The sequence below is a fragment of the Thyridium curvatum genome, assembly GCF_004353045.1.
Source record: "Thyridium curvatum strain D216 chromosome Unknown NODE_17_length_530222_cov_84.051745, whole genome shotgun sequence".
Classification (NCBI taxonomy): Eukaryota; Fungi; Ascomycota; class Sordariomycetes; order Thyridiales; family Thyridiaceae; genus Thyridium; species Thyridium curvatum.
Window position 1 is genome coordinate 190007 of NW_022156772.1, and position 22290 is coordinate 212296.

At 54.3% G+C, this 22290-nt stretch overlaps 6 protein-coding genes across 6 annotated transcripts; 2 read left to right on the forward strand and 4 right to left on the reverse strand.

Annotated features, from left to right (window-relative positions):
* Positions 1–592: 592 nt before the first annotated feature.
* Positions 593–1756, reverse strand: E0L32_003776 (uncharacterized protein; the record flags this gene model as incomplete). The annotated part of the gene is made up of 1 exon (XM_031138113.1): positions 593–1756. One exon carries the CDS (start codon positions 1754–1756, stop codon positions 593–595), a length of 1164 nt encoding a protein of 387 aa, XP_030998193.1.
* A 912-nt stretch (positions 1757–2668) lies between these two features.
* E0L32_003777 (uncharacterized protein) lies at positions 2669–5290 on the reverse strand (the record flags this gene model as incomplete). The annotated part of the gene is made up of 2 exons (XM_031138114.1): positions 2669–4732; positions 4805–5290. 2 exons carry the CDS (start codon positions 5288–5290, stop codon positions 2669–2671), a joined length of 2550 nt encoding a protein of 849 aa, XP_030998194.1.
* A 1488-nt stretch (positions 5291–6778) lies between these two features.
* Positions 6779–7867, reverse strand: E0L32_003778 (uncharacterized protein; the record flags this gene model as incomplete). The annotated part of the gene is made up of 4 exons (XM_031138115.1): positions 6779–6970; positions 7058–7564; positions 7645–7784; positions 7855–7867. 4 exons carry the CDS (start codon positions 7865–7867, stop codon positions 6779–6781), a joined length of 852 nt encoding a protein of 283 aa, XP_030998195.1.
* Positions 7868–9696: 1829 nt separating this feature from the next.
* Positions 9697–10589, forward strand: E0L32_003779 (uncharacterized protein; the record flags this gene model as incomplete). The annotated part of the gene is made up of 4 exons (XM_031138116.1): positions 9697–9791; positions 9851–9974; positions 10030–10114; positions 10171–10589. 4 exons carry the CDS (start codon positions 9697–9699, stop codon positions 10587–10589), a joined length of 723 nt encoding a protein of 240 aa, XP_030998196.1.
* A 269-nt stretch (positions 10590–10858) lies between these two features.
* E0L32_003780 (uncharacterized protein) lies at positions 10859–13028 on the reverse strand (the record flags this gene model as incomplete). Its single annotated transcript, XM_031138118.1, has 6 exons — positions 10859–11059; positions 11134–11409; positions 11481–12135; positions 12213–12542; positions 12608–12684; positions 12768–13028. 6 exons carry the CDS (start codon positions 13026–13028, stop codon positions 10859–10861), a joined length of 1800 nt encoding a protein of 599 aa, XP_030998197.1.
* A 1306-nt stretch (positions 13029–14334) lies between these two features.
* E0L32_003781 (uncharacterized protein) lies at positions 14335–21958 on the forward strand (the record flags this gene model as incomplete). Its single annotated transcript, XM_031138119.1, has 9 exons — positions 14335–14354; positions 14784–14930; positions 14999–15791; positions 15852–17791; positions 17850–18464; positions 18539–18966; positions 19022–19347; positions 19412–19720; positions 19793–21958. The coding sequence occupies 9 exons, from the start codon at positions 14335–14337 to the stop codon at positions 21956–21958; spliced, it is 6744 nt and encodes a 2247-aa protein (XP_030998198.1).
* Positions 21959–22290: the final 332 nt, after the last annotated feature.

A 22290-nucleotide genomic window follows, 5' to 3' on the forward strand; every position in this document is an offset into this window, starting at 1 on the left:
ATGGAACAACGATTCCTGACGGAGGGTAGCACAGCATAACTAACTAATTGCTTTCAGCCAGCCTTGCCTGTGGCTCTGACCGAAAAGGTGGATGCTGGATGCGGCATCCGGTCAGCTGCTCGCTCTTTGTTCCATATTTGTGGGCGTTGAAGCTCCCGCTACATCATGTGCGGCGGTACCAGCACTGCATCAATGTACGCTATCTAGGGTATGGGTAATGAGCAACAGGGGGCCGTTGGCCTCGTTCTTTTCACGGATGTTTGTCCAGTCGGCACCACTCTACCCCACCGCGGCCTTCCGCCTCCAGAAGGGCACCTGGCTCAGTCATCCAGGTAGCATAGCTGCCCGCAACCGAAATCAGTCAGCTCTAGAGGAATCAGTCACTTCTAGATGGCCCAGGAAGGCCGGAAGGTGCCGAAGAGGGCGCCTGAATGGCAGGGTTGTAATGGGGATGCACGCCTTGCTGTAGCTACACCGAGAAAAGTGGCGTCGACGTGCTGGGTGCCAAGCAAGTGACTCAGTGGCTGGGAGGATTCGGGGGCGCCGAATCTGCACAGGGCTGCATGCCCAATCTTTCGGCCGCTACAGCGCATTAGGTCTTTGTTGCACCCGGCTGCTGCTGTACCTCGTGGCGCCTTGCTCTGCCTCCACTGCTGCTGTAGCTTTCCTCGGAGCTCGTATCGCCTGCTTCCACTTCCTGCACCTGGGCCTGCAGGCTCTGGCGGATCGAAGCCAGACCGCTCCTCAGCAGAGCACTGGGTGCCGCCTCGATGCGTGCCTCCAACTCACTGATCCTGTCCTGCAGCTCCTTCAGGTCGAGCCTCTTGTGGTTGGCCACGTCCGCCGCTCCTTCTCCTTCGGTCGGTTCGGGACCCTCCTCGTGCTCAAGTCCTTGACCGAACGCTGCCGCAAAGGCCTGAGCCATCCCCGGGTCCTTGATTGCGAACACGATCTTGTCTATCCCAGCCCACGTCTCCCTCTGGGCCTTTGCCTTGCCCCTGGCATCCGGCGTCGGCAGCAGAACTCTGCGCCAGGCTGCGGCGATCTCCCCCACAGGGTTCCCGTACGCGCCACAACCCCACGCGCCCAGGACGAGCACCCTGTCGCCCTTCATCTGGCCGATGCGGAGGACCATCCTCATCTTCTGGAGGACCAGCTCGCGGTCTCTTTCGTGGACATACCTGCCCCTTTCCAGGGCGTCGCGCTCAGTCTCGGGGCTGCGCAGCATCGCTGCTGTGATGCAGTTCACATGCCACCGATCTCGCTTGGGAAGGACTTGGTCCTCCTGCTCGTCCCTGAAGACGAGGACGTCCGGGGTATATACGGCGGCCAGCTCGGGGAGGCGGTAGTACTCGTCCCTCAACGAGGGAAGCAGGGTCGTCCGCATGCACAGACTCTCTTCCTGGCTGCCGGCTCCGTTCAGGAAGCCGCCTCCGGGCGACAAAGGCGATGCCATGTTCAGGATGGCCAGGCTGATCTCTTTGTAGTCGGCGAGGGCTTCGTCTCGCAGAGATCTGGCCGCCGTGAGGGTGTCGGCTGCTTGCAACACAACACGCGGCGCTGATACATTGTCCGGTGACACTCTTCTCGGAGGGTCTGAGATGAGCTCGGCTGCTTCGATGCCTCGTCGAGCCCGTGGGTGGGCGGACAGCAGTGAGGGGATGAGCTGGTTCAAGGTAGCTCTTGCCTTCTTCGCTCTCGCGTCCTTGCGGAAAGCCGCAGGAGGTCTGCCGAGTGACGTCTCGACACGGCCCATATTGGGGTAGGCTGAAAAGAAGAAGTTGTTGATGATGGGAACCTTGACGGTCTCTGACGCAGAATGACGGTGGGTCGAGGATGAGATATAGTGCGTGGATTTTCAGGATGCACTGTAGACTGTTATCGATAAGGAGGCACGCCCCAAGGTAGGTAGTTACAGGTACCAAGCCAGACGCAGTAATTGTTGGACCAAAGGAGAAATCTTTAATGGTCTTGTATGTATCCAGCCCATCTGACAGTAATTAACTCTTTATCCCTCTGGTGAATAGAAGCAGTACAGTGCAATGTGATACTGCAGAAATCTCGGCGCCTTAATTTCAGATTTGATGTACCGGGTACACTGAACCCGACCGAGCCTTGATGTTACTTCAATTCGGCGTCAGTGGGGCCGCCCGAACCCCGTGTCGTAATCACCCGACGCGGCCCCGACGGACATGTCTTGGAGCCTCGCCTTCCTAGCGTGCTTCGCTCAAACCCCGCCCGCCGAATATCGCCAACAACGATATAGGTTCCGAAGGCGAAAACTTCTCCTCCTTGGAACCGACCCGGCCGGAGCATGTGCTCGCATACAGTATTCGGAGCTCTCCATCGCCAGGACACACAGAGCCTCCGCCATCTAACCGAAAGACTAAAACGGGTTTCGGGTCTCAACCATCTCATTACTACCAAAAACAGGTCATGACAACCAGATCTAAAATCTACCCTGGACATGTGGCTCATGCTCACAGCCATCGGGACCCAACATAGGACCACAGCACACCCCATTCCATTCAATACACGTGAAGCAGCCCATCCTTGCCACCGCTATGCGCAAGCCATCACAGCCCACAAGACTCCTCGATCCATGCAAGAGTAGACCTTCCAGACATCCACCACACGGACATCCGCCCGCTCGTAAACAAAACCAAAATCACCCCCACTGCACCAAAACCTGCTTCTTGCCCTGCTTCCCCTTCTTCTTCCCCTTGCCACCACCGCCACCGCCGCCGTCGGCATCACCACCACCCTCAGCCTCAGACGCCGCCCCGCTCGCGCTCCCGCCGGCACCACCGCCGCCCCACGAGAACCCCGTATCCCGGTTCCCGCCGAGGTCTCTCCGGACCCCGCGCCCGCCGCCGTACCCGAAGATCGTGGTCTGCACCTTCGGCGCGGCAGGCAGCGCAGGGAACGCGTCCTCCCCCTGGCCAGGCGGCCTCCTCGCCGACGCCGCCGCCGCCGCCGCAGCCGGCGTGCCCGACCGCGAGGGCGTGCTCGCACCGCTGCCGCTGACGCCACCGTACCACGACGCAGACGGGCCGGTAGTGGCGGCGGTGGCGCCCCTCGACGACGCAGACGCGCCCGGCAGCGCGGGGAAGGCAGACGACGCCGTCGTCGGCGGCGCCCGCGGGTTCGACGAGAGCTTGTTGGCGCTGACCCACGACGCCGCAGGCCTGCTCCCCGCCACGACGGGCACGGGCCCGCTCGATGCCGACGCGCTGCCGCGCCGCGTCGTGCTGCTCTTGAGCTTGAGCACGCGCGTCGTGTGCTTGGACTGGTTCTGGCCGCCCGCCGCCGCCCCTGCAACCTGCTGGCCTCCGCTCACAGCCCCGGCCCATCCGCTGTCCGCCGTCGTGGCGCCGTGCATGCCGCCTAGGCCGGGCAGGCTCGGGTAGTCCTCGTTGATGGCGCGCCAGTCCTGCCATGCCTTGCGCAGGGCGTCGGCCTTGCCCTTGTCCTCAAAGAGGTCCGCGACCTCGCGCACTAGGGTGCCTAGCCCCGTCGACGACGTCTCGGCGAAGAGCGCGAAGAAGGCGTCGATGAGCTGCGGCGCCGTCAGGGCACCGGTGCGATACGAGGAGATGTGACTGCGGAAGGTGGTCATCTTGGCCGCGTCCTTGCCGAGGAGGTTCGCTGCGCGTTCGACGACGGCGCCGTGGCGCATGAGCCGTGCACGCTCCTGAGGGGGCAAGTTTTCTGCATCGGTGACGTTGAGAGACTCCATAGCGTCGGCGAGGGGAATAGAAGGGACAGCTGATGATGAAGATGAGGTTGCTTGCGTTGAGGCGTTGGGCCGCTGAGCAGCGGACGCTGACGAACTAAGCTGTCCGCCAAAAGTGCGACTTGTCACCGACTGAGCGGAATGAATTGCCATTTGTCGCTGGAAGGCGATCTCGTCTCTCCTCATCGGCTGAGCCGAGCTCGGCGGCAACGCTTCCGAATTGGGATCGCGGCCCCGGCTGCTCTGCCCTTCCCTCCGACCCCTACCGCCGCCGCCCCTGTGCTCTTGCTGATACGTCGGTCGGTAATCAAATGACGACATGTCCACCACCCTCGCATCCCTCCGGACATCCTTGGACAGCGAGTTGCCGTGCTCGCTCAGCTGGTGCGCCTTGAGGTCCATCTCAGACTCGAACACGACAAACTTCTTCTCGAGGCACTCCCGGTCGAGGCAGATGAAATGGTCCTTCTTGAAGTGCTGCTCGAGTGCGTTGTAGTCCCGGTAGTAGTGCGGCTGCCTCGAATCCCGCCGGTCGCAGAGGAAACACCGCTCGTGCTTGTTCCGGCAGTGCTCGTAGAGCTTGTCGTCGTCGTAGAAGCGCTCTCCACAGAAGCCACACAACGGGTGGCCCTTGAAACCGGTCTGGTCGACGGCGCCTGGCTGGTGGTCGCCGTGGCGCATGTGCCTCTCGAGCGCCTTGTCCGTAAAGAGCTCGTGCTCGTGCGTAAAGACCTTTTTGTTCCTCGTGCACAGGTCGCACATCTTCTTGTGGTGGACGGAGCGCACGTGGCGGTGCAGGTCGGGCCAGCCGAGGCCGGCATAGTCGCAGGACTCGTCGGGGCAGTTGTACCGGAGCAACAGTACCGTGTCGCCCACGATGTCCTCGTTTGTGTACTTTATGCCGATGTTGTCGTCTGTGCTCGTCGTGTCGGCATTACCGTACTCATCGTATCGTTTCGAGGCATCGTCGGTGAAGATCACATAGGGAGCGGGTGTCTAGATGTAGGCATGGATTAGTAACAGAGAGCATCGCAGGGGATCATATCCATCGCATCAGCTTCCACTTACCCTGCAGTGTGGGCAATCCTTGTTCTTGTACAGCGCCCTCATCCGCAAAGAGCAGATATGGCATGTGATGTGATTGCATGGCGCGATAGAGTAATGCTGGATCGGGTTGGCACAGATAAAGCAGACCTCGCCCTCAGCATCATCGTCCTCTGCGCCCTCAGCCGCAGGTTGTGAGGCAGACGGCAGCTTCTGTTTTGCCTGGTCAAGAGCTCCGTCCCTCGCCTGTCCTCCTGACGCCGAGTCGGCAGTTGTGGGCCGCTTGCCTGCGGTTCCATCGCCGCCGCCGCCGCCTCCTCCCCTACCTCCTCGTCTCTGTCCACTTCTTGATGATCCTCCGCCGCCGCCACCACCACCACCGCGCGACTGACCGTCTCGGCGTCCACGGCTGCGGCCGCCGCCGCGACTGTTTCGATTGCCTCCTCGGGTCGCCTGTGAGCCTGATCCGGCTTCGCCGCCACCAGTTGTGTCTCCCGCAGGGGTGGCCATGTGCGAGTTCGCAAAGCTTCAAGTGTTTGTGCTGGTAACTCCTCGATATCTCGGTTGTGTCACGCTTTCAGATATGTGTATCGTCTTTTGTATTGTAAGACAGAACTTCTGGAGCTTCCTAAGTACTCGCGGGCCTTGAAATACAGGTCGTAGAGTTGAGATTGCAAGAGAAATCTGGAGGCAATGGCGGGGTGGAAATGGGCAAGCTGGGTCTAGATATTATCGTGGATCATCACTTAAATTTGCTGCTGGTTGTCAAAATGTTGCGCACGGGCCAATGCGGGGCTTGTCTGGTTATCTGGGTGCTCTGGGCTGATAGTGAATTCTTTCTTTCTCATCCTGGGAAAGCCCACGCCAGCGGGATCAGCTCGCTAATTCGCCGGTGCGTCATCCATCCTTGAACCACTAAAGTAACCACCAGTTAGAGCCAGTCACTACCGCAAGCTTAGCAATCCCAAACACAGAGAGGTGACCCCTACCCAAGTCGACTCATACCTAGTCACCCACTCAATGTTGTTATGTTGCCCTGGCTAGTGCCGGCATGCTTAGAGCTGGCCGTCATTGGCTTCCCTGCAGCTTGTCCTCTGGGCTAGAGTCAGACCGACCTGGAAAAGGGCTGTGCAAACAAATGCATGCACCCTGGCTCACAATGAAATCATCGCCGAGCATCATCAGTGCATCTGCCCTGTCCTGTCCTGCTCTCGTCTGGCCTAACTCAAATCTACACCTCACCTCATCTCGATGCACAATGCCCATCCGTGCAACGTGCTTTTGTTCATATGGCTGGCTGGCTTGGTTTTGATTCGATATGGTCATTTGGCATTTGAGGACTCAAACCCTAGAATAAAGCTGGCCATACGCCTACCAAATGCCTATTGTGTGAACTGGCAGCAGATCTCGAAAAGCCAGAGACGTCCCAGTTGCAGATAACGCAAGGAGGAAAAATTCAACGCAACCAAAATCCTCAACTACCGTGTTGCTGCTTGGCAAGAAACTCCAGGCCAATTCATTTCTCGTCACCGAGGTTTACCTTTCCTACTAGTCCCCATAAAGGCCAACGTCAAATTAATCAAATTCGATGCAATATGCCGCCCCTTGATTGTGTGTAAAGGCTGTACAAGCCAGAAAGAATGCCTAGGTCGGCCCTGTGCGACAAAACAGCGTCATCCTGTCATGGTGACGTGGGAAAGTAGAATGTCCAGGAACCAAATGCAGCGCCAATTCTGCAATATCATGTCGTCGTAGACGATCGCAACGCCAAGGTACTAATTCCTGAAGGATTCGCGTATCAACCGTATGGATATCGGAAAGGGAGAGAAAACAGCAGACAGCGCTTTGCAGGAATAACCGTGACGACGAGATACGGAGATGACAGCAGCCGTGCAACCGTCAGGAGAGACGATAGACGTGCCCGTCGATCAATACTTTTTTGTGCTGTTCCTTACGCGAGAAGCGTTGCAGAGCGGACGGTGATAGTCGTGGGAAGAATCATGCTTCCTCCTCGAGAGGATAGAGCTCGTTGCCGAGCAGCTTGTTCATCTGGAACATGTCGACGCGGGCCTGCTTGAAGACGGCCTGCATCTTGTCGTCGCAGATGATTGTTCGTTTGTTGGCCGGGTCCTGGAGTCCATTTGCCTTGATGTGCTCCCAGAGCTTCTTGACGACCTGGGGTCGCGAGAGCTGCGCATCATTAGTAAACAAAGCGTGTGGAGGGGCAAGGGAACTGAAGAAATACTTCAAGCTCCTGTTTGTACAGTGCAAACATACCTGGGACTCTCCAACAAGGTCTGCCAGAGGATAGCTAAGGTTGAACGGCTTCTGGAAGCCACCTCCGGCCTTGCGCTTCTTGACGCCGCTCTCGTCGCTGCCGACGTCACTATCCTCATCATCCTTGACCTTGGCGGCGCTCTTCTTCTTGGGGGCCTTCTTCTTAGGTTTGGCCGAGCCTCCGCCGCGGGTGGTTCTACCAAGCGCAAGGCGGTTCTCCTGAGCCTGCAGCTGAGCGGCCAGGCGGGCGTCCGCGTCCTCGACAGTCGACGAATCTCTCTTCTGCTTCTTCTTCACGGGCTCGGTAGAGACGCGGATCTCGCCATCGGCGTCGTCGCCGTCTGAAATGGCATGGCCGTTGGCCTCGTAGCTTCGCTCGCGCTTGGGGGAAGGTCGGACGAGATCCGAGGAGGGCAGCGGGGCCGAGGGAGGGGTCGGGATGGCGCCGCCTTGCGATCCGGTGCTGATAGCATCGAAGCGGGCCTCAATCAGAGATTTTATGGCCGCCTGCCAGACGCAAGAGTGTCATGTTAGTATGTTGTTCAACTCAAATGCTCCACGTCGCGACTAGATTGAGGGGAACGAACCTTTTGATCGGCAAGGTCTTTTCCACCGAGGGCCTTCTCCAGTCCTTGCCTGACCTTCTTTCGTGATACCGTTGCCAAATCAGCAGTAGCTAGAATGGCATCGATGATCGACGTGTATTGGGCTTCTTCGGCCTCGCTCACTACAGTAGAGGAGGTTAGGTTTGCATTGACAAGGGAGGGCTGGGGGAGGCCTATATCGCAGTGACATACACGGGGCAGACATGGTGGTCAGCTAGAGGATGGACTGGTGATTTGAATAGAGCACGGCCCGCTGAGCCAGTGGGTTGTGATGCCGAGAGGAAGGAATCAAGATGTGAGAAGATGCAAGGTTGAGAGTGATGTGCTGCGAGAGTGAGCGGCAGGGTGCTAAACGAGACGAGGGAGGAGCGGCAGGTGAAAAAGAGCGGAGAATATCAGGAAAATGTGCTGTGTAATCCGAAGGTCTGCTATGAGTGCATCGCGAGATCAGCTTTGCGCAAATAGAGGTGGCCTGTTTGCGAAATGCGACAGTGGTGATGCGAAGCCGGTGGTGGGGATGGGATGACGGGTTCGCGACAGTCGGTCGGGAGTTGTTTGCCAGCTGCCGCTTCGGCCTGGGGAGACGCAGAGCGAGTGCGGGACAGGGTCGCAAATGAAGAGAACTGCCAGGCAAACAGCAGGAGAGGCCAATGCCAGTGCGAATTGAGGGTTGCGGGAAGTCTGAGCAGGCGGCAATCGGAAGTGGTTTTTGGAGGTGAGGTTGAATTGGAGAGTGAGTTTTGATGGATCTGGATAACGGATCCCCGCAAAGCTGGTCTGCTGGCACGAGGTCTGGCGCTTGGATGGTGCAAGAATCGTGTTCGTCTCAAGAGGGTAGTCGGGTACTTGACAGATTGCTGCGGGTGCAGGCTAACTGATAGGTACCTCGGGCCAGAGATAAACTTTTGGGGGTCTGGGACTTTGGGCTGGGTGTGACTGGGTGGGTCCCCGTTGGCGAGCTGTTCTGGCGGACCGTCTGATTGACAGCTGGAGACAGCCCAGCGAACAGTGCGGCTCCTCCAGGAGGGCGCTCTTGGGTTTTCGAAACGGGTTCACTTCCAGGGGAATATCTGTGTCCAGCTGCTCCGATCACGGGGCTTGGGCCTGACTGGTATCGTTGGCTAGCTACTTACCTAGGTGTAACTACAGTCTTTGCAAAGGCTCCCGAACAGGATTGGGCTGGGCTTGCTGGAGGAGGCGGTCCGTCTTTCACTGTGCTCCCTCACTGCCAGCGCTAACATGTCTAGTATTCCCAGTTGTACCCTTCCCATAAGACCGCTACTTGACAGGTACCTCCCAGCTCATTAGCCCAGGGCAATCCCACCCAATCAATTCTCCGAACACTTCCCCAAACACAAGCCGATCGCGCACCCACACACGGCAGATCTGCCCGAGGCTCTAACTGGCTACGCTTAACTATGCGGGGCCGCTTTCCCATCAGAGGATAAATCCAATGCAACCTCACACACCCCACGCCATCTGCAAGCATCGTATTCCTTACTGAGTGACAGAAACGACTCTAATTTGACCCCTTGACGACTTGATGAGGCCTGCCTCTATTTTGTCATCTCAGGTCTGAGCTGTCGTCTAGCGGCTCCGTCCCACGTGCTTCCTGGTGCTTGATATTGGGACATATCGTGGAGTGTGATCTTCAAATTAACGAAGATAGGCAGGCTGTCGGATGATTTGATTGCTTCATGGCGTCACCTTGATCTCTTGCTTTGATTGATTGGTTGTATGAGCCTAGACGTTTGGTTTGACTTGCCATCAACCCCCAACACTCAAATCCGTAGCGATAGCCCCCCTGCAGCCTTTTGCTGTCATTCCTCACACGAATTTCTTTCTACCTTCGCATCTGAATAGAATCATTTTCAACACAAAGGTTGAATATCCCTGGTCAAGCGGAGCGATTATCGTCCAAGCTAGCTCTCTAAACTTGCAGTCAGATTGCACTTGTTCAGAGCCTTATCAAATCGGCACAGACCCCGTCAAATCGTCCTCATATCCAATGCTGGTGACCAGTCTCACATCATAATGGCGTCCCCACCAGACGCATATGAGGCGACTTACAACACCCAGGCAGTAGTACTCAGATCTCCAAGGGAGAGAATGGCAGCCTACGATCACGAGTAAGGGTCGCTATTCATGATGATTTGCACCGTGGAGCTCTCTGACATGCGCGCCACAGACTACTAGAGACAGGCGCCTACGCTGACATCGAAGTCGTCTGCGGCAACCGGACCTGGCACGTCCATCGTGCAATTCTTTGCATGCGATGTCCTTGGTTCGATCACAAATTAGGCCCTTATGTGGTACGTCCGCATCAGGATAGACTTACGGGCGGAGCGCGTAATATTGACGGCGCAGTCTAAGCCATCAGAGAAGACGACTATACAACTCAAGGAGTCCGTCGAGCACGTCGAGTGGTTGATGGGCTTCATCTACACAGGAGGTGAGTTTCAACGTCCCCTTGCTCTCAGGTATAGTATGACTGGAGCTATTTGTCAGTCTGCCACCCGCCTCAACTCGAGGAGGAAGAGTTCTTCTTCACCACATGCATCGCCCTCTACGACTTGGGCGCCAAGTTCTCCCTCGTCGAGCTCGTCGACCACGCCCTCGCTCTGCTCGAGACTCATTGCAGCCGCCAGGTCACTGTTTTCCATGACATGGCCCGCAGCAGCCCCCGTGGCTTTGTCGATCACGAATACCTCCACGGCTTGCTTGCGGGTCTCGAGATCGCGTACAAGCACGAGCTGCACCGCCGGAGGGTCCGTCGGATCCTTGTCGACTTCATCTACCTGTCCCAGACTTGGTTTCTGAACTCCCAGCCCTTTCTGGACTACCTTCACAAGAGGCCCAAGTTCGGCATGGATCTGCTGTGCAAGAGGACGATCCTGATCCGGCCGGGTGGAGATTTCGCGGCTTGAATGGTGGGGAAAGGGTTCGACTAGAGCTGGGTTGACTGGTTCGCTGAATACAGAAAGTTCTTAGGAGAGAGACTGCATGTTGGTAGCTACGAGCATCAAGTAGGGAGTCGGTTTACTTGGTTGTTTATGTACAGTACGAGAACCTGTTAATGGGCTTCCTTTTGCTGTCTAATAAATCCGGCCCGTGGAGATCATCTAGAAATTGAACCTGCTCTATTTGTCTAGTGGTACATACCTTGTTAAGTGCTGGTAAAAAAACCATTGGAACTTCATGGCTTCTCCCCTTTCTTTGCCAGATCTTCTGGTACTTCATTGGTGTTATCATCTGCTACTACTCCACCCCGAGCCTCGACATCATCGGCGGGCTTTTTGGCCGGAGGAGGAAGCCTCCCCTTTTTCGCGTTGACCTTCCGCCATCCGACAAAGCATCCCGCCACCAAGGCTGCGGCAGCAGTAGCTAGTTGGACATACTGAGATTGAAAACCCAGGTGTCAGACCAGTTCGCCAGAAACATGAAGGATAGCGCAGAGATGCAAACACTTACAAAGACATGGGTGATAGCCTTGTTGTACGCCAAGATCACCCCGCGAACCAGATCCGCCGGGATATCGTGTCGCACATCAGTCACACCGGCGCCCTTCAGAGCACTGGGACTGACACCGGGAGCGTACTCTTGCAGGGCCGGAACGACTGCCTCGGTAAAGGCCGTCTTGGCTGCTGCGGCGAAGACGGCGCCGCCGAAATACTGCGCAAAGCTGACGTAGCTCGATCCTAGGGACGCGTCTTCGGGAGGCAGGTTCGTCTGGATCGCTGTCACAAGCTGGGAAAGACCAATGCTGTCAGTTTTACCCGAGGTGTAACCCGTGCCGGCCACTCGTTCAACAAACTCACCAGCTGCATCACAAAAGCGCGCCCGACCCCAATAAGGATCTGATAGCCGATCCACTGCCCCTCGCTCGTGCCAGGCGTCATCGTCGACAGCAGCGCTGCCCCGACCGTCACCAGCGCGTTACCGCCCACCACCTCGGGCAGGTAGTACCCCGTCTTTTGTACGATGGCGCCGCAGGCCACCGACGCGACGAACTGTGAGATCACCATCGGCAGGATCATGACGCCACTGGCGATGGGCGACGCGCCCTTGACGCCCTGGAACCAGATAGGCAGCCAGTAGCTCGAGAGGAACACGCCGCCGCCCTGCAGGACCCCCGTGATGGCGATGGCGAGGTTGATGCGATCCTTGGACAGGCGGGGCGGGATCAGCGCGGCGTCGCCCTTGTACGAGAACCACGCCGCCAGGCACAGGAAGGTCACGCCGCCGCCGCAGAGAAGGCCGAGGACTGTCGGAGAATTCCAGGGGTGTGCGTCGCCGCCCCACTCGAGGCCGAGGAGGAACATGACGCATGCTGCCGAGAATATGGCGAAGCCGACGAGGTCGATGGAAAGGATGCGCTGGAGGACAGTCTTGTCGGACTTGGTGAGGCGAGCGACGGGGAGTTTTACAAAGAGGGCGAGGGCCACGAGCACGGCGCCACCGATTGGAAGGTTGCTTCATCGAGGAGATAGCATTTAGTTTTCTGGCGGCGAGGTTTTGCGAGCAACGGACAGGTAACAGAACAGACGTACATGTAAAAGCACCACCTCCAGCTAATGGTGGTCAGGGCTCCTCCGATCAAGGGGCCGACGACTTGCCCGACAGCCAAGACCCCCATACCAATGCCCATCATCAGCGCCCTCCTGTTCAGGGGTACGGTCGAGGCGATGATTGTCGTTGTACCGGTGACAATGCCTGCGCCACCGATACCCGAGATGGCGCGTCCAACGATGAGCACCTTGGAGGACTTTGCGGTGCCGGAGACGATGCACCCAATCTCGAAGACGCCGATGAAGCCCATGAAGAGGTGTTTGATATGAAACATGCGGTATAGGCGGCCAGTGAAGGGGGTCATGCCGCAGCTTTGCGACGGCACTGTCAGTTTGCTCTTCTCCGGATCAGAGAGTGTTCGAGTCCCTAAACTTACTTGGCAATGAGGTAGGCAGCGGCGTACCAGCCCACGTCTTCCACTGTGTTGAATTCTGACGTGATGGATGGTGTTGCCTATGGTTTCGGTGTTAGAGGCGCAATGCGAGATATCGATGACTCGACCCAAAAAAAAAAAAAAAAAAGAAGAAGCCACGTACAGTTCCCAGAATGGTAGCGGTAAAGGCAATGAGAAATGCTGCCATGATGGCGCAGCTCATGGTGATGTAGAATGCGAATCCATGTAGCAAGGCATGGTCCGACACGTCCGTGGGACTCTTCGGGGCCTTCTTGCTGTTTTGCTCGTTGTCTGCGATAGGAGCATCTTTCTCTCCATCGTGGATATCCTGATGATTCCCAATGGCAGAACCGAGAGAACTGGTCGTGTTCTGTGGGGAGCCAGCCGGGCCTGGTGTGGTCATCTTAAAGTATTTGGCGCTGTGAGACGGATAATGGGTGCATGCACAGGGCATATGACAATTCAAGCTTTGCGCATCTTTGCCAAGCACCAGGCCAAGGAAATCAAATCGTTACATATTTAACTGAAAAGAACGCGCAGGCAATTCCCACTGCCGAAGCGGGATTGCAGCCATGTTTTTAGGGATTCGGCTTAGGACTTCGAATTCCGACTTAGACGAAGCTGCTGGCCGGCATTTATCCAAAACCCCGAATGTGGCCCACTTTTCCACGGAATCTTCGGCCGGTGTGGGCTCCGCGAATAAAAGTTGTACAATTTCCCTCCGTAAGATTCTTATTACAGTTTCTGGTCTGGAATAGGGACATTGGCTGTCAAGCGGGCCTGTTGATGAGTTTCAGTGGGGATTACGTGCGTCCAAAGGTTGAATCGTGCTTTCTGACCTGAACCAAGGACCAGATACTCTGCCACCTGCCCATTCGAGTGATCAGACTTTGTGGCATATAGTCTCCCACGGACAAAATATTCGGGTACCAAACAACTGAATCATATCAGATACTTCAAAGAGCCCATGAGCCCAAGCCAGCGCTATGTCATGATTTCCTCTCGCCATGGGTAGCCGAACCCGGAGGTACTGGAGTCAGACACCTATGGTACGAGATACCCGCACTTGAGGCTGTTCACGCTATTGTAAATAGAAGGGGTGGCTCTCACCTACTCACATAAGTACTTATACTAATGAATCAAGCTGAATTGCCCCAATTTCAACATGTGTCTGAAATGAGGAGTGATTGCTGCCATCTTCTAATCAGATGAGAACTTGCCTGACTGCGAAACGTATATTATGAACGAATGTCCTATACAGCTTGTTCTAAAAGACAAGCCGTATAGTCTCTACCAAATCGTAAGAATGCTTTCCTTCTCGAATAGACTGGTGATATACGCGTTTTGGAACTCAAGACTCTAGCGAGAAACTGGGAAAGATAGGGCGCTATCCGTGGGGATTTGATATTGAGTATGTGAGAGCATTCAAATCACAACATTGCATTGGGACAACAAATCTGCAGACACCATATGAATTGGTTGCTGTAGTGGCTGATCCGGGAGAGCTAGGGCGCTCCCGCTCCCACATGTCCGATGTTACATGTCCAGCGGAAACTGCGCTTTAGAGATAGCCATTGTCGGAGCTAGGGGTATCCCTACGCCATGAGCCGGACCACAGGCAGAAACCAATATGCTACAACGGCTTAATCTAATCGAACGTCCAAGTGCCCAATCGATCGGACTCCACCCAATACGCCTATCCTACGGACATGGATGTGTACAATAGCGAGTGAGCTGGGGAGCTGGAAGAAGCAATATCAAGTGGCGGGCGGCAAGAAACATAATCTAGCTCGTCTAGGTAAGAGTTAATGCTATGTGATCAGCTCGACTAACCGAGGTGGAGTTTGTGACACCGAAAAAGACGGGTGCCGACTCCATTCCTCGCAGTGGTATTGGACGACAAACCCTGGCCAAGGCGAATGGAGTTTCAGCTCCGCCACCACCAAAAAGACTAGCCACTGATGCTGGGCAGGCGAAGCACAATAGTGACGAAACAAGGCCGAATTCGGGCTCACACACTTTCAGTGTTCTAGATATGAGCCGGCCACCCCAGAATCTCCAGTGATTGACATCGTCTGCATCTGCTGGAACTGAGCTGATATTTGCGAGTCAAGAGTTTCAGGGACGACAAAGACTTGGATTGCTGTTCCATGTCTAGGGAGGGCCTGGATGAAGAGGAGATGGGGACGAGTGAGGATTTTCTGTCGGATCGAGAAGCCAGAGAGCTCGTCGCGACAATCAGAAGAAAGCATACCTCTGTCGGCTACGAGGAGCTTGCTGTAATTCTATGCGACTTATTGGATCTGTATGTTATCTTCGCTCGGCCGGGTCAGCTCCTTTCCTCTACTGGCGTGACCTGTGCTAAGAATGCAGCACATCATCGGACCTATACGACACCAAGACGCACTTTCTTCTCGAGTTGCTGCAGAATGCCGACGATAACCAGTACCACAGTCACTCGGTTCCGACATTAACCTTTACGTGCGATGAAAGAGCGGGCAGCCTCCGGGTTGACTGTAACGAGACCGGCTTTGAGGCTAAACATGTGCAGGCCATCTCTACAGTGCGTCGAAGCACTAAGAGTGGCAAAAACCATTCTGGAGGATTTACTGGCGAGAAGGGGATTGGGTTCAAGAGTGTCTATAGAGTGGCAGAGAAGGTATGGATAGCATCACGCCAGTACCGTTTCATGTTCGACAGCACAGAGAGATTCGGGATCATTGCCCCGAAATGGGCAGATTTTCCCGCGCCGACTATTGAGGATCAGACGTCCTTCTACCTTCAATTGGCCGATCCAAACGTTTCAGTAGACCTTACCAAAGAGCTCCGCGGCTTTGGACCGAATCTTCTTGTATTTCTGAGGAGAGTACGGCGCCTCGTGCTTAGTGTTTCCGACCGAGACAACAAAGGATGGAATCGTACTTTTCGGAAACAAGTTTTCGAGGAAGACGGGGACCAAGTCATAGTCATTCACATGGATGAGAGCCAGGTACGGTATCGCACGTCGACATATCAAGTACTGAACTTGCCAGCTGAGAAGAGGAGGCCGAGTTCTCATCTCTGGGAACTCGTCCTCGCCTTCCCAGTCACCGATCTTCCTGCTCAACCGAGCCAGTGCTCTCAGTACGTTCATGCTTTGTTACCAATCAGTGACTATGGCCTAAAGGTATTGTTGAAAATCCAATTCGAGAGAACCTATATACTTGGCTGACAATCGAGAGTGTAGTTTCTACTTAATGGAGACTTTTTGCTCACGGCAGACCGCTCGCACATTGACGTTTCAAACCTCTGGAACCAATCGCTTCGAGACAGTCTAACTGACGCCTTCATTCTGGCGGTACACAATCTTGGCCAAGGTTCATTGAAATACTTCTGGCCATTCTTTGTCCCCGACGCCGAGGTTTCCGAGTTCTTTCAACCCTTCCGGGAGGCTGTGTTGGGAAAGCTGGGTGAGAGCAAGGTCTTGGAGTCCTGGAACGGAGAAATGTGCAAACCGTCCGATCTCGTTTATGTCTGTCCCAGCAGGTTCTCCGACAGTAACGGCCGTCCTTTCACCTTGTATGACAATACCGCCAGTCGCTATCTGTCTGCAAAATACCCGGAGTGGCTAACAGCCTCGCTTCTCGATCTCGGCGTGTCTGAGATGTCAGAGCCAACATTCCTGACAGACCTTGAGTCTATGGTATCCAAGCGTTCAGTGGAGCTACGATTGAAACAACCTGATTGGCATTCTCAACTTGCAAAAGTCCTTCTGCCCATGGCACAGACTGCCGCCTATAAGGATATCCTTGCAAAGCTACCGATCATACCACTATCCAACGGACAATGGACATCAGCTGACAAGAGCCCTGTCTTCTTCAATAAGGATCTGAACCCAAAAAGCTTTGAGTTGGCCGATGATATGCGAATCATTGACCCCCTGGCCGCCACAGAGGAGCATCGACGCAGCCTGTATCAGAAGTTGGGCATCGTGGAAATCGAACGGCCAGAAATGTGTTCCCACATTGCCAAACTACACGGCTCAGCATCATTCGACCCGAATAGGATCCCTCGGAAGGAGCTCATCTCACACGCTGTGTTCTTGTTTGAGTCTTCGTGGCGCCCAACTCATGACATAGATCTTTGGTTTGCTACTTCTGACGGCGGTATTTGCAAAGGCTCGCAGCTATATCTCAGGGTTGATTTTGAACCCGGGTCAATAGCTGGGAAGATCTTTGGCAAGCTTGAAAAGGAGTTCTCGACACCTCACGAGGAATACATGACATACGTGAAGACATTATCCAGTCATGACATGGAGATTCAAGAGAGCGCCTGTGTCATCTCAGATGCCCTCAATCTCGTTTCTGATGGACCAAACAACGAACTACACTTTTCAGACATCCCCCAGGAGGCCATTCAGAGCTCTGTATCCGTCACAATCTTCGATACTTCCACTTGGGATAGGTTCAGCTTCGACACAGTCTATGAAACCGACTCTGCGGATGCACCTGCTAGGAATAAACCGGCTAGATTGCTTCACTCTGGCCCGACCAGGCCCTTCGACTATTTGTCGGTGGACTACTTTTACAACATGCTGTTCTTACCTGAACCTTCACGTGGAACTGATGTAGATTCATTCAAGTCGTACCTCATCAGTACTCTGCGCCTATCATCTATCCCGCGGCTTGTCACTCACTTGGACAACCGGCGATTCACTCTATCAGAAGAATTCAAGTTTCTCTTCAGAGAGTGCCCTGTGTCCGATGTGCTCCACCTACTGGTGGAACATTGGGATGAATATTCGGAATGGATTGAAATGGACACGCACAAGCGACACAATCCGGTCCTAGTCGAGTCTCATGAGAACCTACTCAAAGACATGAGGAACAGTCTAGTCCGAACTCAACATGGTTTGAAATCTCTGCGTCAAATCATCCTTTCTTCCTTAGACCCCCACATCAAGCGACTTGAAATCCCAGTGACTACGATCGATATAGAAGGCTCTGAGGACCGGTCGCTACGCCGCAAGCTGGGTTTGCTTGGCATCAAAGTTGAAGCAGACCTGGACTATTATCTGTCTTGTTTGTTCTCACTTGCTGATCAAGGCGGCTCGCCTGAGCAAAATGCAATATTGCATGTCTATGAGCACATTCAATCACGCTACGAGGATGACGAAGTCGCGGTATTGTAAGTTCGAGGCTTCTCAAAACAAACGAAATGTGTGTAATTGCTAATCATGAAACAGGGCTGCGTTTGAGTTCATCCCAGCACTGTACATCGGACCAAGTGGCGGGAGGTCAGGTCGATGGCTGACCATCGCACAGTGTCGCAAGGAGCGAGTAGATCCATGTGCTATCTATCCAACATGCCATAACCTATTCTCCGAGCTCTTTCACTATCGCGGGACCGAGATAGACGCTGTTGTGAACAAGGCAGGTTCTATTGACCGTCACTGGACATTAAGTCGCATCCTCAATGTCCTGGCCGACCTGAGTGCAATTCTGGCGCCCATGACCCCTGCGAAGGCTAGACATTCGGTTCAGCCTCTGATGAAGAAAGGGATAATTCCGGTTCGGAAGAAACAGGGCTATGACACTGCTTGGGAACTCTGTCGTCCTTGCGATAACTCGTGGTTCATCGCGGATCGTCCACACCTCGCCAAGAGTTTCGCCGGCAAGGTTCCTCTGTTAGCTCTGAGCCCCGGAGACCTCGACACAGTTGGCGCACTATTCCAAGCTATGGGGTTCCAACCTCGACACTTGACGAAACTTGTTGAAACGACTGTCTACCCGTCACGGACCTCTGTTTTTTCCAACTCAGACACTCGGTTCCTCCAATCTCGACTTGAATATGTTCAATCGTAAGTCGCAACTCATTGTGCTCTTACACAATCATGTGTCGCTGTGTTTGCCAATCTCTAACTTGACCAAACAGATTAATCCCTAAGTCAGAAAAGGACAGAGCCGATACATGTCTCCAGCTTGAAACGGCTGAGATCAGAATTGTGGAGCATATCTATCAAGTATACTCCTTCACCTTTGACGGGAGCCAGAAATATGCCAGCCACAAGACCGAGTGTGACGCAACAATGCTAACAAATCGCTCTGGCAATCTCTCGATCTATATTGCAAGAAGGAATCATGTTCGGAAGCAATTTCCCTTTGAGCTCATCGATATGATCGCAGAGCATTGTCGAATCACCGATCCTCGGGATTTAAGCTTGCTCTACACAGCTCTGAGCGAACCGGATATCAGGAGAGTTCAAACCGCGTTTGCCATCAATGGCCATTACTTTGACAAAGCTGATGACGACGACGACGACGAGGACGATGATGATTATGATGACAGTGACTCAGATGAAGGTATTGATCTTATCGTGGAGAATGGTGAATGACCTCAAGCTGATTTCTAATCTAGATTTTCGCACACGCAATGGTAGGAGCGCTCGAAGGTCTCGTACGGGCGACATATTCAAGCTCTCCGACTTCTTCTCCGATATGGAGAGCAGCGACAATGACGATTCCCAGCCCAGAAGCAGGGTGCCATATTCTAGACCGAAGAACCCTCTCAGGCGACGAAGAGGGAGAGATCCAGACGAGGACGCAGACAGACGTATCCCCTTGTTGTCGTTTACTAAGATGGGAGTAATCCCAAACGAAGACCCCGTTCATGCTCAAGGCTTGTTTTGGCAGAGTCATAAACTGGACCCCAGCGACCATCTCCAGTACCTAGGACAGACGTTGGTCAGTTGATACTCTTGAATTGGATGCTGTAGAGTTTATGGAGCATACTGACTCTTGTATTCAGGTGTCTAGCTTTCTTCAAAGATATCTGGGGCCATCCTATGACCCTATCCGGCACTGGACAAGTACGCTCCGTTCAAGAGCAGGCTTGCCAGCGTTCGAGAGCAGCGATGGACCAGCTCCTTTCACCCTGGAGGACCCTCAATCATCAGCAAGGTTGACAGAGCTTTTAACAAAGCTTGACAAGTTTCCTAAAGGGATGGGGGACGGCACAGCGTGGCGGTCCATATCGCCCCGTTATCATTTTGAAGTCGTTGTTTCAGAGGGTGATGCGACTTCATCATTCGTTTGGAATCTGGAACAGCTTCGGAGAGTATGCCTTTCCCTCCCTTTCTCTTACGTCTATCATATCTAAATGACATACAATCACTGATACTTCCTACAGATCCGCAGATATAGACTGGAAAAGTCTCTCCACATCGGCATCGATGTCATACTCCTAGTGCGGGTCAGCGATGTCTACAAGAATCCTCAGTTCGAGATTCTTTTCGATCCCTGGCAACTTATTCTCTCCGATTCTCTATGCCTCGAGGGGAAGATCAAGTGTCTTGCAACAATCAAAAACGGGTGCTCACCACCGGATCCAGCCAGGGCACGAAAGCCTCGGGCCGCTCCACTCCTGAGTAGTAGCCACTACACAGACACGATCAGTTTACCTTATCATCAGGCCCCGTGGACGATCCGCCAAGCCACAGGAGAGCGTATTCGCAATTGCTTGTACCCTGAGGAGGCCGACAGTGGCTGTGAGAAGTCACTACCTCTGACTGTTAGCAGGAAAGTCCGCGTTGAGTTCTCCTACAAGGCCCTTAGGGCCAAGCAAACGCGGTTTTTCATGCTATTCCCCGGCAAGAATGAAGCTCCCCTCACTGGTATGGTATTTACTTGCTCGAGCATCAAAAACAGCGGTCCTTACAGAACGCTGTCCTACGAGTGGGGGTTGAACACCGCAACGCCGTTGCACAAGCTGTGGACCCCGGACGGCTTTCTGAACATACGAGACTCTCTGAATACCTGCCTCCGACGTCTGAGGGACGAAAAGAGCCCTATTGTACTCTGGGTGGATGCAATATGTATCAACCAGAAGGACGACGTTGAAAAGGCAAGGCAAATCCGACTCTTGCCAGAGATTTTCCAGAATGCGACCCGCACGATGGCGTTCTTGAGTGCCGAGACACAGTACGACAAGGCGATGGAAACTCTTCTTCAAGTGGCTGCCAAGGAGACCTACGGTCGCGCAGCAGGGAGGGACTGGCCAGACGGGCTCGACCCAGTGGACCCATCTTGGGAAGAGCGGTCGTCGCCGCAACCTAGCGACCCGATATGGCGATCTATTTCGAAGCTCTTCGAAAGCAACTGGTTTCGCCGGGCATGGATAGTCCAAGAAGCCGTCATTGCGCCGACGGTAACTATTGTGTGCGGAAGCTGGACGGCGGACTGGAACGATATCCACATCGCCGTCCACACCATCGAGCGAGAGCATGGTGGTCGGCTGGGGACATGCTCCGCATCGTGGGTACCATTCATGAGACTTTCACACCTCCGGGATCATGAAGCACATCACCACCGCTGGAATCTACTGTCGCTGTTGGAGACCTTCCGTCATGTCAATTCTACACTACGGCGGGACCGATTCTTCGCCTTGCTCGGCCTGGCTTCTGACGGAAACGAAAAGAACTTTGAGCCGGATTACAGAGAAAGTACCTCTTTCTCCAGTATTGCATCTAGGTTCGGCCGCGTGTTTGTCAGCCAGGGACACGGCATGCACCTTCTCTATCGCGCGGGTTTAAATCCCCAGTCCAAGGGCTTCCCGTCATGGCTACCTGACTTGACGTGCCCCATTACAAACACCCTTCATGACAGACAAGCCGAGTTCAATGCTTCAGAGACTCGAGACGAAGTCATCAGATGGCTGAATGGCAACCTACTGCGGGTGACTGGAGCATATGTTGACGAGATTATGCACATCAGTAATCACTCAAACTCGAATGAAGCAAGGGAGTGCTCTGAGTACTTCAAGGAGGTGGACTCAATGGTCGATTCTCTCCGGAAGTTCTACCCCAAAGTTCGTCTTGAAGAGATGAAGTGGCGAGTGCCGGTGGCAGGAACGACAGATCTCCCAATTACCGACACCGACCTTCAGAATTCTTACAAAGCGTTCCGGGAGGTCCTGAAGAAGGCTGCTTTCAGACGTGGGAGGACTCGTGTTTACGACCACAAGCCAGAGGCCGATTTTGATGCTATCAGTAGTATGCTGGGCGCGGGCACACGCCGGGAGAAATCTGCGGCATACAGCTCGATGCTGAGTGACAACATCCGCGGCTGGAAATTCGTTACGACTAAGAGGAACCTTTGTGGAATCGTTCCTGGCGCTGCTCGGGTTGGGGATCGCGTTTGCATTCTCTTTGGCGGCAACATTCCATTTGTAATGCGCAGGAGCACGACCAGATCGTATTGTCATGAACTCATTGGCGGGTGCTATGTTGACGGTGTCATGCAAGGGGAGGCTTTAGAGTTTGACGATTTGCAGACAAAGTGCTTTGACATTTGTTGAGGCCGAAACAGCAAAGTAAACTTCATTATTCTATCACACTATTGGTACCTCATTTCCTGGGCCAGTGTATGAGCCAGTACTTGATTAAACGAGATCTGTGTCCTATTGGTAATCCTGTCCATCTGGCCGACGTCTCGATGCTGGTGGTCCGGCAACAACCCAAGCCGCAGTCCCTTTACTATCCGAGAAACAAGACTGTTACCGTCTACAGGGGAGATGTCATCCAATTAGTTCAAGGGCATGCGGGAAAACAGTAGTGCCATAGGCCATGCAGGCCATGATTCCATGAGTAATCAACTCTTCTTTGTAGGGCTGAATTAGTCAAATTATCT